The sequence below is a fragment of the Fistularia commersonii genome, chromosome 11, assembly GCF_037954325.1.
Source record: "Fistularia commersonii isolate RoL2024-O1a breed Wild chromosome 11, RoL_Fcom_v1.0, whole genome shotgun sequence".
Lineage (NCBI taxonomy): Eukaryota > Metazoa > Chordata > Actinopteri > Syngnathiformes > Fistulariidae > Fistularia > Fistularia commersonii.
The window spans coordinates 7616332-7633118 of NC_141294.1; the positions used below are offsets into that span (position 1 = coordinate 7616332).

The 16787-nt window shown below is 38.1% G+C and overlaps 1 protein-coding gene across 3 annotated transcripts in view; it reads left to right on the top strand.

Annotated features, from left to right (window-relative positions):
- Window positions 1-16787, top strand: part of vps13b (vacuolar protein sorting 13 homolog B) — a 288855-nt gene that overhangs the window by 113679 nt on the left and 158389 nt on the right. For all 3 annotated transcript variants that reach the window (XM_086154801.1, XM_086154799.1, XM_086154800.1), the window contains exons 20-22: window positions 497-600; window positions 2899-3031; window positions 14268-14401. In XM_086154801.1, coding sequence (XP_086010927.1) covers window positions 497-600; window positions 2899-3031; window positions 14268-14401 — 371 coding nt within the window. The remainder of the gene's footprint in view (window positions 1-496; window positions 601-2898; window positions 3032-14267; window positions 14402-16787) is intronic.

Consider the following 16787-nt stretch of genomic DNA (forward strand, 5'->3'; position numbering starts at 1 on the left):
GAAAAAAAGTGTTCTCTTTTCTCCTCTCCAACGAGCATTTTTCAGACCTACATGTTGGTTGGCTGGATACAACGGGCCTGGTGTTAAACCCATGCAAATATGGCCAAATCTTCTTTTTGTGTTGGTTTGCGTTTGATGCTGATTTTTGAGACTCAGATTGATTTACTTTCTAATTTTTCAGAAATGATCTGCAACAGAACTGACACCATATGATTTAAATTTCTTTTCAGTTCAGGCAATCATATTTTGTATCATTTGATCTTGTCCGAGTTATGTTGATCATGTAAATTTGATATTGTCAGAAAAACCTTAGTGCCTCAAAATATTGGTCTATTTTCCAGTACTAAATTTGATTTTGAAATTTATCATGCACTTATTACAGAGGGAATGTTCTTCGTATTGTTATTGAAGCACTTCTCTTATAACTGATATGTCACAGTCAGTCTGCATTCGGAATTTTTACATTTACTTGAGTTTTCTTTTTGTTTTGGTACAGGTGCAATACTGATGGTCAGTGTCCAGGGCATTGCTGTCAACGTAGACCCGATCTTCTGCACTTGGCTGCTGTATCAGCCTCATAGAGGAAGCAGCAGACAACAAGTATGTGATCACCTTTAACATTTTCAGTTCTGCTGATTAATTCTTCATGTTTGAGAGCAAGAGGAATTTTTTTCACATCATCATCTCTGTTTATAAATTGTGTCAAGCATATTCTTCTGCTGTACTTAATCTAGGAGGCACTGGATGTGTGCCTGAAGTGACTGTAAATGTCTAATGTTCCTTATACCTCCCTCTCTCATTGCTCTCTCTTTTCCAGCTACCTTTTTCCATGTGGTCTGCTCCCTGTTTTCCATCCAGTCTCTCTCTATTTATTTGACAGGGGTCATGGTGATGGACATTGAATGCTCATTTGCCCATACTACACATACTCAAATATGCAGACTTGATTGCTAGGGATATACCACAGGTTCAACCAGAAATGCACATAAATATAAATGCACTACATGAAAGTACTGTATTTTAGACTTTTCAATAGTTCTCTACGTTGGTCTGCTTCTTGCCTCCTGCAGTTTGAAAGGGCTGTCGAAATATGTGTGCAAGAGAGACTAAGAGAGAGGGAGTTAATTGCACCACTCCTTACTTTGGAGGTTGTTGCTACACAAGGGTAAACACGTGTTATGAGTTGAACTAGTGCCGGTGTGAAGGATACACAACACTGGGTTGCTCTGTGTGCAGATTTGCTATAGTAGACACGTGTCCGCGTTTGTACTGGTGGTTTTTGCCTTTTTTGTAAGGCCATTTACATCAGCGACCTGTCAGGGCCTCCTCTCAAGGACTGGCTGGTTTAAAAAAGACCTTGAGCTGAAGGCCACACAACATTCTATGAAGGACAGCGAAGAGGACACTGAATAGTACAGCAGGTTGAGAGTGGAAGGAAATGATGAGAAAAGACATAATTAGAGCAGCAAACAGGATGTAGCAGGGTACATTTGGAGAAATGGAGAGAGAAAAGTTTGTAGTGGGCCAATGTAAAAGAACACTTCAGAAAAAAAAAGAAAAGATAAAAAAGGAGGAATCCCAAGAACAGTTTAAAAGGAGATATGAGAAACAAGTGAAAGTACGAAAAAATTAAATGAAAAGTTTCCAAAAAGTATGAAAAAGGACAAGGGAAAGGGGGAGTGAGGTAAAGCGGGAGCACGGACCATAAGAAAAAGGTAATAGGAGTAGGAAAGTGGAAAAAAACAAGTCTTATGTGAGGAAAAGAGAAAAAAGAAATCAATCAGAAAATTAACTGAACATATTTGTGAGGAAGGTAATAGAGACAAGAAATTGGAGGAAAAAGAACCACTCATGCTTCACCCCAACCCCCTTAATATGCATTTGTATGTGAGGAGTTAGCTCATACTATGTCATCCACCAGGAATGAGCAACGGTCAGTGGTTAATGTACCTGCTCTCAGCACAGGGTATTAAGATGAGCCAAAGTACATATTTTCCATTAAATTTACATCAGATTTCTTTTAATGCTTTCCACTATTGACCGAGCCTAAAATGTCTTTTCTACAGAGGATTTCAGTGTAATGTATTGTTTCAAATGTTTTCAAATGCAAGTGTGGTTTTTATCCGACAAAATTTGTCTTTTGTCAAATGAAGATGTTGTTTTAATGGCAGCTTTTACATGGGAAAAGCTCAAACTAAATCCCTAAGTGGGTCAGGAAAAGTTCTGAATACAGTTGATTCAAATAAGTGTCTGAGAAATAGGCCTCTTGGCTAGTATCTTATTTACCTTATTTTATGTTTGGGTGACATTTGAATGATTTTAAGTTGTTCCTTACCCAGTACCTTCAATTGAAAAACAACTCTCTCTTGCTCTCTTTCCGTGTGTGCGCGCGTGTGTGTGTGTGTGTGTGTGTGTGTGTGTGTGTGGGGGGGGGGGGGGGGGGGGGGGGATACATGCACTTCCATACTTCCACGTGTATGCCTAGTTTTCGCTACAGTTGGCCTTCATCCTTTTCATCTTTTTGCAGCCCACTTTTGCTGATGCTTATAGTTTAACTATTTCCGATCAGTTTCCCAGCCTTTTGTCTCTCAGACATCATTCTGCCACCCCTGCTTTGTGCATGCATCATGTTGAGAGAACTTTTGTGTTTGGCCTGCGAGCATCATGGGAGAGTGCTCAAAAAAACAGGGAGCTGTCACTGGTTCTTATTGGTTTTGGAAAGCTGTTTCGTGTTCTACTGCATTTTTTCTTTTCTCCCTTGGTCTCTGACTTTTCTTTATTCCCACATTGAATTTGTATGCTTTGTGTCTTTTGATTAAACCTGATGTTTATATTTTACTTAAGGTTATGACCTTGCAAACAAAAAAACAACCTCATTTAAGTACTGCTTTATTACAGACTCCAGGTCCAGTTCCTTTGGCAAGAAGGAGAGAGGATGAAGTCTCTGTAGGAAGCACGCCACTGGCCCAACAGCCCTCCAATCAAGCGTCCGACTATGCCAGCAGCCCTGTCAAAACTAAAACTGTAACAGGTAGGTTTACCTTGCACTCTCTGTCTGAAGTTTCGATCACTCTTTATCGTATCAACAATTCAGTATGAAATTTATGGAGTAGGGTCATCAATATGTGAGTGAACAGGATTTGTAAAACTGTTATTAATGGCTCGCTCAAAATTCACATACAGCTTGCTCTTCCATTGGTGACTACTGCTGCATTTACAATATATATGAGTATTTATTGTTTTAGCAGAGAAAAGATGAGATAAGATAAACTTTATTGATCCTCATGGGGGAAATTCTTTTGTCACAGCAACATAACAGTTACATTTTCAAAAAATAGAAATAGAGAGACAATTAGAAGACAATTAGAAAATAGCAAGACATCCACAAATAAGCAGACAGTGGCGAGAACAACATCAAGGATAAGAATGGACAATAGAATTAAAAAACAAGGCATAGGTTGAAAATAGACAACCAAAACTACATAAACAGAGTGATAATAGAAATGACCAAAATAAAATAAATAAACAAAAATAAGCAGGGATTCAAATGGGCCGAGACCAACAAGGATAAAATACACAACAGAGTTAGGGCAAGGCAGCACTTTGCTGTACTTGCTCTTGTTTAATGCTGTAAACTGATGTGAGCTGACACCTGAGTGACTTTTCTTCTCAAAGGACACCATATATTTTGGTATGTCATCCTCTGTTTTTCTCTAGGGAGTATTAGGGTAGCTCTGTGGCTCCTGGCTACCCAAAATAGATGAGTGGTTTGGCTCCATCAGACCTTCTGCTATGCCAGTTTTCCACTTTCTGGGCGCTCTCTTACATAGAACAAACCCGTTGACTGCACACTCGATTACAAATACAGACGCTAAAGGTGCATGTCTGCACATGCATACATGCATCTGCTTGTTGAAAGCAAACACATACACATTTCCACAAGTCACAGACATAAGGGACACTCACCATGTGAAAACTGGGACTGCCTTTCAATATGATTTCACACATGACTTTCAGAGTTGCTGGATGGCAACCTGATGTCATGAATGATTAATCCTGGTGTAACTGTGATGTACACACAACTTTACATTATAAGATAATACGATTACCCAGGCCAATCCTCAACAGGTATAGTCTGCAAAAATGTAAATTTTCATGAAAAAACTTGTACTGTAAGAAATGAATGATAGATGGCATAATTTTACCTGGCAGGCAGGGTTTTGGTCTCTAAAATAATTGTCCCATAGAAAAACGCTCTGATTTGCTGTGGGCCACATAAAAAAGAATAGCAATAAAAAAATTAACTTGGTTGAAAAAGATCTGGAATGTTGTGTATTTCCTGACACTATTTGGTTTTGAATAAAAATGGCCCACCATAAATGTTTCGTGTCCTTAAGTCTTAATAAAAAAAACAGTATATATTTATCTTCTTTGATTCAGTTTATGGGTACAAGCCATGTGCATGAGCATGGGTGACACCTTGGAGGATCTGAGTCCCCAAATGTAGAACTGTCTGCAGTTTCTTTCCAAAGAGACTGCATCTTTTAGTTAATTGATTTTACAACCATTGTAACTTTTCTCACTTTTTACTTGGGTGACAAGCGGGACAGGTGGATTTCTGCTTCTCTCTTTTTCTTTAACCTCCATTATACTAGCATGCACGACAGGAAGTGTTTCTAAGATGGTATTATTCAACGATCATAAATCTCCTAAAATTAATAATTCCCATTTCAACAACAACAACATTTTTGAATCAAATTCCATCGATTCAAAATCATTATCCAGCTTATTTTTTCTCCTTAACAGCAGCACTCAGTTGGTGGTAAATGTAGGCCAGATTTTTGCTGGTGGTGTAAAGAGAGGCCGGATAGGAATACAGTTCCTCACAGGTTTCCCAGTGTATTAATGCAGTTCACTTGTGGTATAAACATTATCGAGAAAATCTTTTTCATGGACTCAAGGGATATTACATTTTGATCACAAAAGGGAGTCCAAAACATTTCAGACACCCACACATTCACTGTGCAGTCATATACAGTACATGCTTATTCATTCATTCTTACCTGGGAGGATGGCTGTAGCTGTTGGTCTGTGTACGAGCTGTCTATGACACAACACAGAACCTCACAGACTGTAGAAATGGTTTTAATTTAATACTTGTATGGCGTATTTATAAATCTAATGGGCCAGCTTCTCTCTCCGGTTTCCCTCTAGATATTTAATTAATATTTTCCAGTGGAATGCCTTGGCTTGCCAAATGTTAACTGAACTGACAACAGAGTAGATAAAATATAATATATAAGTAATTACTTTAAATTTCCCGAATTTCTACTATTTAAAATTCAGTGGTAATAGTCAAAATGTTCAACACCAACATATTTCTGTGGCAAGTTTGGGGAAATAAACAAGGGTTTGTGTATTGTTCTTTGTTTTCCTTTTTTTGATATGGGATAAAGTGCCACCATAAGCAGTGATGAATCCCTGTTCAGAATGAATTCATCCTGAAGCTGTAAATAACATTATATATGTATAGCGCTCTGCGCTATACATACATAATTCCCCTTTGACATTTCAAAGTCCGAAAGAGGGCCATTTGCTTTCTTTGTTCATTTTTAAAGCCTGAACATGAAATGTCACACTGCTTAATGCCCCTGGATTTCCATCTGTTCTTTGTTTCATCCAGTCTGTGCTAATGACATTTCCTCAACACAGCATATTTGCTTACTCACACTTCAACTTTATTTTGTGTCTTGAGGAGTCGTCAGTGAACTGTCCCCATGGCTCCCATATTCCAGTTACAGCTGAATACTGTAGCTTGTCAGCAGTACTCAAGTATAGTGTGCTGACTATTTAGGTGCCCAACTTCTATTTGCTCGTCTATCTCTGAATGGCCTGTCATCTTGCTTTTCAATCTCTGATGGTTGCATTAAGTCTTTTACTCTTATTTATTTTTATACTTTCTCAAAAAATAAGGTGCTACTATTGTTATTGCCACCCTTCCTGTCATAGGAATTTTAATCTAGTACATTTAATTTAGTTGTCTAAAATTGTATAACACATGAAGTATATGAATGGGACCAAAAAAATAAAAACAACAATCTATAACTGTCCTGATGATTGATAAAAACAAATAGATAATTATGGTTCTTTTTATTATCACATACAGTTAAGTGATAGTTGATAAATGTTTTTGAACATTGTTACTACCATGAAATTTACTATTGTCACCTCGAAATTCACATAGTGTCTATCTTCTCCTGAAACATTGGTTCAGTCCAATGCTTGACTGAATATTTTGCTGTATAGAAAATATTCACTGCAGTCCCGCCATAGTGTCACGCAAATCATATGTATCCATTGTTTCAACAAGTAGAGGGCAGAGGTATTCATCCTTGAAGTTGTTGAAGTGGTGGATACATAATCTCGACTAGGGCTCCAAAGTATCCTGAAAATGCGTATCTCACTGCTGTGATATTTTCCTCTTGTAGACGTCATCCACTGCTGCTAATTAACTACAATGCCATTTAACTGCTGCGGTTCACTGTTGTTAATACGTACTTTACATCTACAGGACATCGCAGATAGTGACATGTCCTTATATCTAGTTTCTAATTCACTGTTATTCCAATGCACATCATTATATCCTCCTTGAAATTGACTGTTTCTCTGTATACCCAGAGTTCATATTCAGGGATGAATTTCCTCCAACTTCCTTTGGTTTATCCTTGGTCCAAAGGTTGCAAATTTATGTTGTGAATTCAGTTTCGCCGCAATGATTTGAATATTAATTCTCCCTGGTGTTTGGCGGTTCAACCCTTTGTTGAGTATGGTGATGTATAAGTCAATGTAATCATATGTAACTCCGTATTCTGCTCAGAATTATCTTAATTCAAGTCTTTTGAAAAGCTACAAGTTAAGATTCATGTTTACCCAGTACTGACAGAATACACATTTGTTAGTTGTCACATTCACGGACGCAACACATGTGAATTATTACATTGGTGTGGATTGTCTGCTGTAAAGGCTTGTCCATGCTTCTCAATCGACATGTAAGAAGAGCCACTGAATCCTAACATGTTATGTTTGGCATTGAGTTGTCTAAAGATGCCTTATGTATTGTTTTACCATGAGAGGAGCACATGGTGAATGACGAGGTAGATATTTAAACACGGGAGATGATGAGTGCGCTCTCTTTTGTTATTTGAAAAAACATGGTCCAGAGTTAGTCCTTAAATCCAACTCTCTTAGTAATTTATCATTTTAGTCTTTGGTGTTTCACATCATTGACTGAGCTGGATATAAAAATGTCTTGAGCTTTTTCTTGTCAGCAGGATGCATTTTATTTCTCAAGGCAGTTTCCTACAGCGAGTAATCTGATGGATTTCTCAAAATCTCTTCGTAGTCGCTGTTTACCCCTCAAAATCTAATCCAGCTATTCAAATTTCATGGAATCGACAAGACATAAGGATTTACAAAGGGTAACACTGATGTGGATGTAGTTGAGAAATGACCACTGTCATGATGTGCTTAAATCTCATCAGCTGTGACAGGTCTAATTAATAATTGCTCTGTGAAATAAATCATGTTTTTCTAAGAAATAATTTGAAAACACGCGGCTCATTTTTCTCATACTGGAAAGGTTTCACAGGAGAAATCAATATCCTTTAATGTTTTCCTTCATTTTGTTGAATTATCATTTGGCATTTTCCAGTATAGCTCAAATAAGATTGCATTAACGTGACTCAATAAACATGCAGGCATATGACAAGGTCCATTTTGGTTTGGGGATTATTGCTGGTATATAGTTTCTCATGGGACTCAAAGGGGGTTTGTAATCACTACACCAGGCGTTTTATTTTTCAGTCTTCAGTCATCTATGTAGGTAAACATAGTAGAGATATGCAGAGAGTTTGCCAGTTGGAGTCAACACATGTTCAAACTGCCATTCACAAGGACACACATGGAATAAACACATAAGACTAACACCATCCAACAGTGGCAGCAAGCCAAATGGACTGACACTGCTGCTGCTGCTGCTACTCAATTGACCTTCAGAGGGATGATGTCATTACATTCTTATAAGAAACATAAGACTCAAATTTTTTGTCAATTAATTAACATCATGCACTGTAAATATTCACTTTCCTGAATAGTCCATACTTATGCTTCATTCCTTGATTTTTATTGCATTTTTTTTACCACACATGCTTTTTCAAGTTTATGTGTTTATTATACTTTTACCAATAGCAACTGCCTCAATATTGTCATTATTTTATTAGTATTCCAAACTACTGAACATTGAAAAGCGTCAAACATCCATTATTTGAAAGGTTCCTTTGTACTGATTTTTAGTAATTCCTCTTTGGCTCCACTATATTAAGAAGCTAATAAGTAGTATTGTAAGTAATATTGGTATCTGGCTCACACATGTATACTTAGTACACCGCAGATTAAAATGATTTGTCAAAATATGCAAGTGATAACATAAATACTTACATACACACAAGAGAAAAAGATAAAAAGTCAGAAGAGTGATGAAGAGAGAGGGAATTTTGTGGAATACTATAAAATAAAATGGTCAGATGCAGTGGTTGTTCAGAAAGAATAAAGGAAATGATTTTCCTCTGTACTATAACTTGGCAAAAGCAGTCTTCATCTTTGCCTATTGATTATCAGTTTTCCGCTTGGGCTTCTGATTTCTCCAAAGAAATCACTTCAGGGAATTTGCAGAATAAAGTGTAATCCTCTGGAAGAAAAATACTTTTTTAACAGTTCAAAGCCTCCTCAGAAGAATTGTTCTAGCTAGTTGTCCCTGCTTCCAATTGGCTATTTGAACACATGCCTGGCAATTTTATGATGTAAAAAGAGTGTAATGTTGTTTTGTTACCATATTCAGCCTAGCTACAGTTTCATTGTAATCAAGGGGGACTTTCCTGCAGGCTTGTGAAAGGTGCCTGCTAATGTGTAGGCAAATGTACAGAGACACACAGAACCAGTCCACTGTAGATTATTTCCCCAGAAAACGCTGGGGGCAAGGTGATATCATACTATAGTTGTGGGGCTGCCCAGCTCAAATCTCAGAACCCATATCCATTCAGCTCAGCTTTGCAACATATTTGACAATGTTTTTATGCCCGGTTTTGGTCTCTGCATATGTAAAATACACAAAAAGACTCACCAATTTTTAAAAATAGTCTTTTCTAAATTGGATCATGATCACCTAAGGCAGCCAACAGAGACTTTTAACAGACTCATACATATCAGAAATCAAACAATCAGAAATCGCCTTCATTGTTCTCTCTCGTCATGAACTTTTTTACTGAGGCATAAATTCTCCCTTTATGTATATTAGGAGGCTGGAGACTTGTACAGTGATCATGAAACTTAGGTAGTTGCAATGCCATAGGATTGTTTTAGCCATGGTCAATTTATCGGACTTTTTGTAGCAAATCAAAAGTATATTGTGTGATTCGTAGAAAAAGCACAACTCTCATTATTTCACTCAGATCATGTCACTTTGCAACACAGTCACAGAAGTGAAATAGCTGTTTAGTGTGATTATCTTTTACAAGAAACAAGCAGTACTTTGATAACAAGTCTTTTCTCCCAAGGTTGAGGTTGACTTCTCCCTTCCCGCACAATTACACTACAAATTGGTTCACATAAAACTTACCTCCAAATATTTTCTTTATTTGTCCCTAATGAATGTTCTTGTTGGCAGCAAGATGGAGAACCCCCCCCCCAAGTCCCAAGCTTCTCATTGTTCTCTAACATCGAGCAGAATAATGATCTCACTGGTTTTGCTTTTCAATCCTAAAATTAGCCTTTGGCACTTTGAGAGAATAATTCTTTTCCTGAGAAACCTACACTTGGACCTGGCTTTGTTTCCTAAATGTTGGAACAAAAGTTTTGTCATTGTTCCTGTCTGTTGTGACTTTGCTGAAGGGGTTTAATGAAACTTCTCTGTTAACTTGGGAAGCAGGAGGTCACAGTGGAGACGTGTATTATGATTTTGTCATTCTGCAAGATAGCAGTGTTGGTGATCAGCGATGTGGTGCTCTCAAAATTGTTGCTGTTGTGGCATTGTAGTGATCTCAAAGGTAGTGTGTCAGAAAAGGAAATGGGAGGTTGGGAAAGTAAAAGATAGCTTTGTGGTTCGAGACGTACATTGTGGAATTTGGCTCATAAACATGTTTCAGAGATAGAAAAGCATGAAGGAAACTCATGCATTCATGGACAAACACATACTATGCATGTACTATCTGAAGGGAAGGGCTTGAGGCAGAACACGGTCATGCACAACTCCAATCCAAGTCCTAGTAGCCTGATGGAAGTCAGACAGGTTTTTATTGGCCGCAGTATGCTTTTCAGAAGGGGATAATATTTTCATTGTGGAGTTTATATAGTTTAATTTTTCTTGTACAGTCAACAATTTATCAAGGTAATGATGGTTGGAGAGGAAAAAAAAAAACAAATGATGGAGGAATAATGAGATAGGAGCCCCCCTCCTGAGAAGAATGGTTGCAGTCCAAAGACGACGTATACGTTCTACTTTTGAATGTCTTTTGGCCTCTTCGCACTAAGGAGCCCGAACAGACTTCTCACAGACTCCATGACCGGCAGTGTAATCTGAGGGGAATAAATTCATCTTCATGTATCCCCTTTTCCTGCTTTCATGAATGATGAGAGTTAGGTCTTGTAGATGCTGGATGGGGGTTTTGAGGTTGAATCAAAAGGAGCTAAGAGGGGAAGTTTCGGTTGGGTTGTGGTTCACCAGACGTTTCATTGATTATAATGCTAGTGGATGGCTTAGATCAGTGGTCCTCAACCTTTTTGGACCAGGGACCAGTGGTATGCATGAAAATGTTTCCGTGAACCGGCAAGAGGCGCAGGGGTTCAAATAATGAAAACTTTTGTTAGTTCACTGTATTTAATTTGAATTCAACAATTATACTTTATATAAGGCAATTACAAAGTGTGGCAGTAAGGCGAAGGCAGAAACTGACGTTTTTCAAAATAAGATGCGGAAGACCTAATGAGAAAACTATAATTTGTACCGGAAAAAATTTTCTTTGCGGACCAGTACTAAATCTGGAGACTGGGGGTTAGGGACCAGTGGTTTAGATGACTTGGTAAGGGTTTAAAAAAGTGGGTTCAGATAATTATGCAGAAAATGTTTAAAAAGGTGTCACAGAGAAGGAGAGAGCGATTTTGTTTCCTAAGTATTGTCTGTTGTCTGTTATGACAAGCATAAGTCGTCCCCTTCTTTTTTTCAAGGGATTTTTCCAGCTGTTGTGTAGCTTGATTAGTGTTGCTATGAGTGGCCAGTCTGAGTTCTGACAATTTCGACCAGTTAAAAGCAAGTGTTTTTCTCGCCTCTGTCGCCAATTACTTGCTCATAGGGGAACTGTTAGGTCACAATAGATATTTCAATGAGAATGGCCTATGGCGTGCTCTATGAAAAGTGCCTCAAGATGTCATTTGTTGTAATTTGGCGTGATAAAATTGAATTGAAGTTGATATAGAAATGTTTTTAATTCACTCATGCTTCACACTTTGTAGCAAGAGTCTACATATGCCCGGATTAAAATGACATCCATAATCTACAGCTGGCAGGAAGAAAGATGACGTAAATTCTTCATCTGTTCCATTTACCCTGACCACCAGCACATTTATGTGGTGGTTTTCAATAGCTCTGTAACAAATGGTCATATAAATATTTAAACAAACAGTAAATTGCATCCAAAACAATTAGGCAGGCAGGTTTATTAAAAAGTCCCAAAGCTGCCGCCTGCACACAGCTGTCACAGAATATACAACACTTCAACTCACTGTAAACCATTTGTAATAGGGAACATACCAGAAAGATAGAAGCAGTCCTGGAAATTGCTGAGGTCTTTTAATGATGTTTGTATGACTAGTTGCACAACCACTCGTCAAGGACACATGATCAAATAGATGACTATATCTGTATTCAAGAGTTTACTGGTAACAGCTTCATATTTGTGAAATTACAGTGAATCTATGATTTTTTTTCTTTGTAAATTGTTTTTGTGTACTCATGCATTTTTGTGTTATGGAATCATACATTCATATCAGGCAGCAATGAAATGGGGCTCTGGTCTCTCTGTCTCCCTCCATTTTCCCTTATTGCACAATTATATAATTCTTGCTGATTTGAAAAAATTAAAGCTTCATACAAAACAATCTACAAACAATTCAGTAGAATTACAGATATTTGCAAAATATGGCCCTCATGCAAATGAGAAGTAAGCTGTCTAATGCTGCAGGCAGGCTATTATTCTGAGTGGTAACTAGCCTGGACTGATACTCCCTCACTCAGTTTGGGGATGAATAAAGTACCACCTACCTACAAACCTCCACCACTGTTTGGATGTAAGTTCCAGACAGATAGTTAATTACATTAACATAGGCGTAGCCTTCTTCTTGAGCAACAGTTTGTCTGTGCCATGGTGACTCATTGTTGCTTGTTGGCGATCTCTTAGATCATAAATAGAGGCCCTGCGGTGACTCACTGTCACCCCCTGAGGACCAAAGTGATATTACAGAACAATTCTTCGAATTGCCTCCTTCCGAACTGAAGAAGCCTTTCAGATAACGAAGAGAATGAAGTGAGATGACGTGAAACATTTTCTGAGGAATCAAGTCCAGTTGCTATGAGAAGAAGGTTTTGACAAGAATTTTCCATGACCTGGATGACTGGATGAACTTCCACAGACGCGTTACAGAACAATATTCCATCCCACAGCCTTTTCAGTATACCTTTAAAAGAGGCTTTCTAACAGGTATGATTTCACTGTCATTGAGAAATCACCTTTAGGTCACTGGAATGTTTACAAGAGGCTTGAGTGGCCGCCTCAAATACCCACTGAACAGTAAGACAGTAGACAAACAGAGGAAATGATCAAACTGAGCTAAACAAATGATGAAGACAGAGCAGAATGATATGGCTGTGTTTGTGTAAGATCAATGTTGGGATTTGGCCAATAAGATTACAACTCCGTGGCCCCACAGAAAAAGGCAGGAGACGCAGCAGGTAGAGTAATCGTCTTTGGAACGTCTTTGGAACCCAAGAACCCAAGATTCCTGGTCGATCCCTGTGAGGGATTAATAAAGGATACATTATTATTAAACCATCATTAATGCAGACTCCTCAATAAGAATATATTATTGACAGATCCTTGAAATACAGTCAGAGATACCTCTGCTTATGTCTGCGACACTTTGGGTGTTAAGTTACCTACAGAATACTTTGATTTCGTTGAGAAAAAAAAGAATTAGCAGGAACAATATAACTAGGAAAGAAATATTGATGCTAGAGTAAATTGGAAATATCAATTTTGGAATGTACAAAAGATACAGTATGGTCAGTGCTTTGTATAAAACAAAATGGTGCAATCCTGATTGTAGGTATCATGACAAATACAATCCATTTCATAGTCCCCAAGTGCACAAGGCACCTGGATTCTGAGTGTGAGAAAATACTCAGAATCCAGACACACTGATTTTGCTCCTCAGTCTGCAGTCTTCCACAAATGCACAAACTTCAGATCCATGCACCTGTGAGCTGTGAGTCACTCAGCCTATACAGACACATGAACACACACACTCCCACCCGCAAGTTTTAGGCAGTTTGCCACCATTACCACAAAACCAAGGTAACTTACTGGTCTTTGTCTATTGCCACAGCAACTCACTGTTGTTGCCATGTCAACCCTTTTGGCTGTTTTAGTGATATTTGGGAATGTGGCATCTGAGGAGAAATGGTGGTGCTGTGACATCACTGCCTTTTCATGACAACTGTGGGATTGCGCTGCTGAACAAGGGGGGCCTAAATCATGAAATATGCCTTAATGTGTCTTCAGAGAGAGCCCCCCCCCTTCAACCGTGACGCCCTGATGGCTTTAACATCCGCAGACCTCAGGCTAACCCAAGTGTGTTCTATCTGTATTTGTCTGCCTCATTTGCTCCCTTTCTGCTTCTGTACTGTACTGTTTTTCTTCTTAAGGTTGGGTGTCTTCTCAGTCCTTTCTTTGCACCTTGAATGTATTTTGGACATTGAAGATTGGTTGTGAATGTGTGTTCATTCAGTGAGAACAAAGGTTAAATGGGAGTACTGAATGTGATTACTGTGCCTGGTGGATACCACAAGTGCGAGGAGAAACCTTTTTCTTTGTCCAAAGTGCAAGTGTGTTCTTTAAATCTAATTTAATCTTTTTTTCCTTTTCATCTTTTCTCTTTCTCAGAATCTCGCCCCCTTTCCATCCCAATGAAAGTAATGCCTGACACTACACCAGTGGAGTCACAGACAACCTCAGAGGAGAGAATGAAGGAACTCATTGCCCACGCCTGGGATGCTGTTAAACGTCTCACTCTACAGGTACTATATCTTACTCCCCACCATTATAATTTTGCATGGGAGTAGGTGTTTTTCTATTTTCAGATTGTGTGCTTGAAATCTGTCTTGACGTATTTGAGGTTCTTTTTTTAGTCCCAAATCACAGACACCAGGTTCATAGTTTGCCCTTTGACCTCATGGAAGTGTATATCTACACATTGTTTGGCATGATTTTTGGGTGCCAAGTTTACTTGATTCTCTTTTTTCATTCCAACCTATTTTCTTTTTGGTAAATGAATATTGTGGCATATTGCATTGATGCTGAAGGACCCTAAATTTGGGTTGATGTCAAGTAAGATCCGGTTTATATGAAAGAGATGGATCTCTTACTGTCTGAATTACAGTAAAATCTTGCTATAACACAATTCACCTTTTGCGACTTCACTGTTTCGCAGATTTTTTTAGGGCAGTTTTTTTTTTTTTTTTGGTACAGTATGTTGTGTCCTACATCCTAATTGACTAAAGGACGATAGACCAGTGTCAACAATCTCCGCGCCTTGTCTCTGCACAGCTTGCCAAATTTACGTTCACAAATTTTCTCCATTACAAAACTCACAATGTCAATGAAATGTTCTGCACCGGCAAAGGCACCTGACGACATGCCCAAAAGGAAGAAGAAGATGTTAACTATCACAGAAAAAATTAAACTTCTGAAGCTATTCGGCTGTAGGGCGCCGTTACACAATAAATGAATCTTCGGTTCGTTACATAAAGGAGGAAAATAACATATTGACTATTAAATAACGTATTGATTATTAAATTATTATTTTACTGTACAGTACTTCTAACACTTTCAAAGTTATTTTTTAAGAAAAGGTGTATATTCTTATTTATTTTTTTTGATGCTTGGACCTGAAAACAGGTTTTGATCTTTGGTTTCATTCTATAGTACAGTAGTGTATTCTAGAATAATTGTAAAAAATAAAGCTGACTACTTTGTGGATTTTGCCTATTGCGGGTTATTTTTAGAACGTAACCTCCGCAATAAACGAGGGTTTACTGTATATAAATATACAAAATGTCACTGTAGCGTGGAAGTATTCTTTGGCTTTACAAAAGTAATGCATCAAAGCTTTGGCAAAAGATGTGACTGAACAAAAAAGGGAAGAGATGAATAAAAGATGAAGAGTGAAGTTATAGAGATGAAGTTGGTGCAGAAAAAGTGACAAATGCTTAGACCATTTGGAGCTCTCTACACAGAATAGGGACATATGATAGTTTGCAGTTTCGAGGATTCAGTTCTTCTTGAGCTCAGCTTGCACTTGATTTGTCAGTGTGGCCTTGTGTCTCTATCCTGCAGTCACAAAAGTTGGCAAGTAGAAAGACCTCCTAATTGTTTACTAAATTTCTGGCTAATTTTAAAAAAGAGAAGCTGAAACACAGCACATAAAAATTAAGCTGTAGTGCAGTTTACTTTTTTAATTATAGAATATTGTTCTTTACTGGTTTTGTGTGCCCACACGCGATATCCATCTTTTATGTCTTTCTGAAAATAGATGTTGTTGGCAATGATGTAGCAGATTATTGTCGAGATCAATGAATGTCAGTCAAATTTTGGTTTGATCCATCAACCAAAGCCTAATGTTCTTCAATACCACGTTTCTGCAACATTGATTGTAGCATGCTAAAGCTCAATAGACTAATTGACAAAACATGTCTAACAATTCTGCTAAATCCATCACAAAGCTTTCTCTGATCGTATTGAGACATTATCCATAAAAAGAGATATTTCATGCCAATAAAAGAGAGGAGAAATACATTCATTTATTGGTATATTCAAAAGATTTTTGAAAGTGTGCATTCCCATTGCATTCCCAATGATAAAATCAATGAATATATTTATCAAGGGCTTTGCATCTAAGTGCTGCTCAAATGAGAATAAGTGAGATTAGGACAAAATGAAATAGAAAATCTGGAAGCAGGACTGGACTGGACTCTGTAGCATCCAGAGGAAACGCCAGCAAAGCAGACAGGGGGAGAACATGCAAGCAAACTTTACCGAGAAAAGGCCCTGTCAGAATATAACCAGAAACCTTCTTGCTGTGAGATGTGAGTGCTAACCACTGCCCCGACATATTGCATTTAAGGGGGGTTGGCAAAGCATACTATGCTTATAGCATAGTTCCATACAATGGCACGGAGACGGTTATAATCCTTTTTGCACGGCACAGTAACCAACAAAACAAAAACAACCATAATTTTCTTTCACATCCAGAATCAGATTACATAGATAAATGTGTATGGAATACCTTCATATATTCTGTTTGACAGGCCCAGTGGGCCATGGAATGCCTGATAGCTAGTCATGATAGCTAGTCTTTGGACATGTCTTCAGACAATAGGATACCCCAGTAGTAGTAGTAGTAGT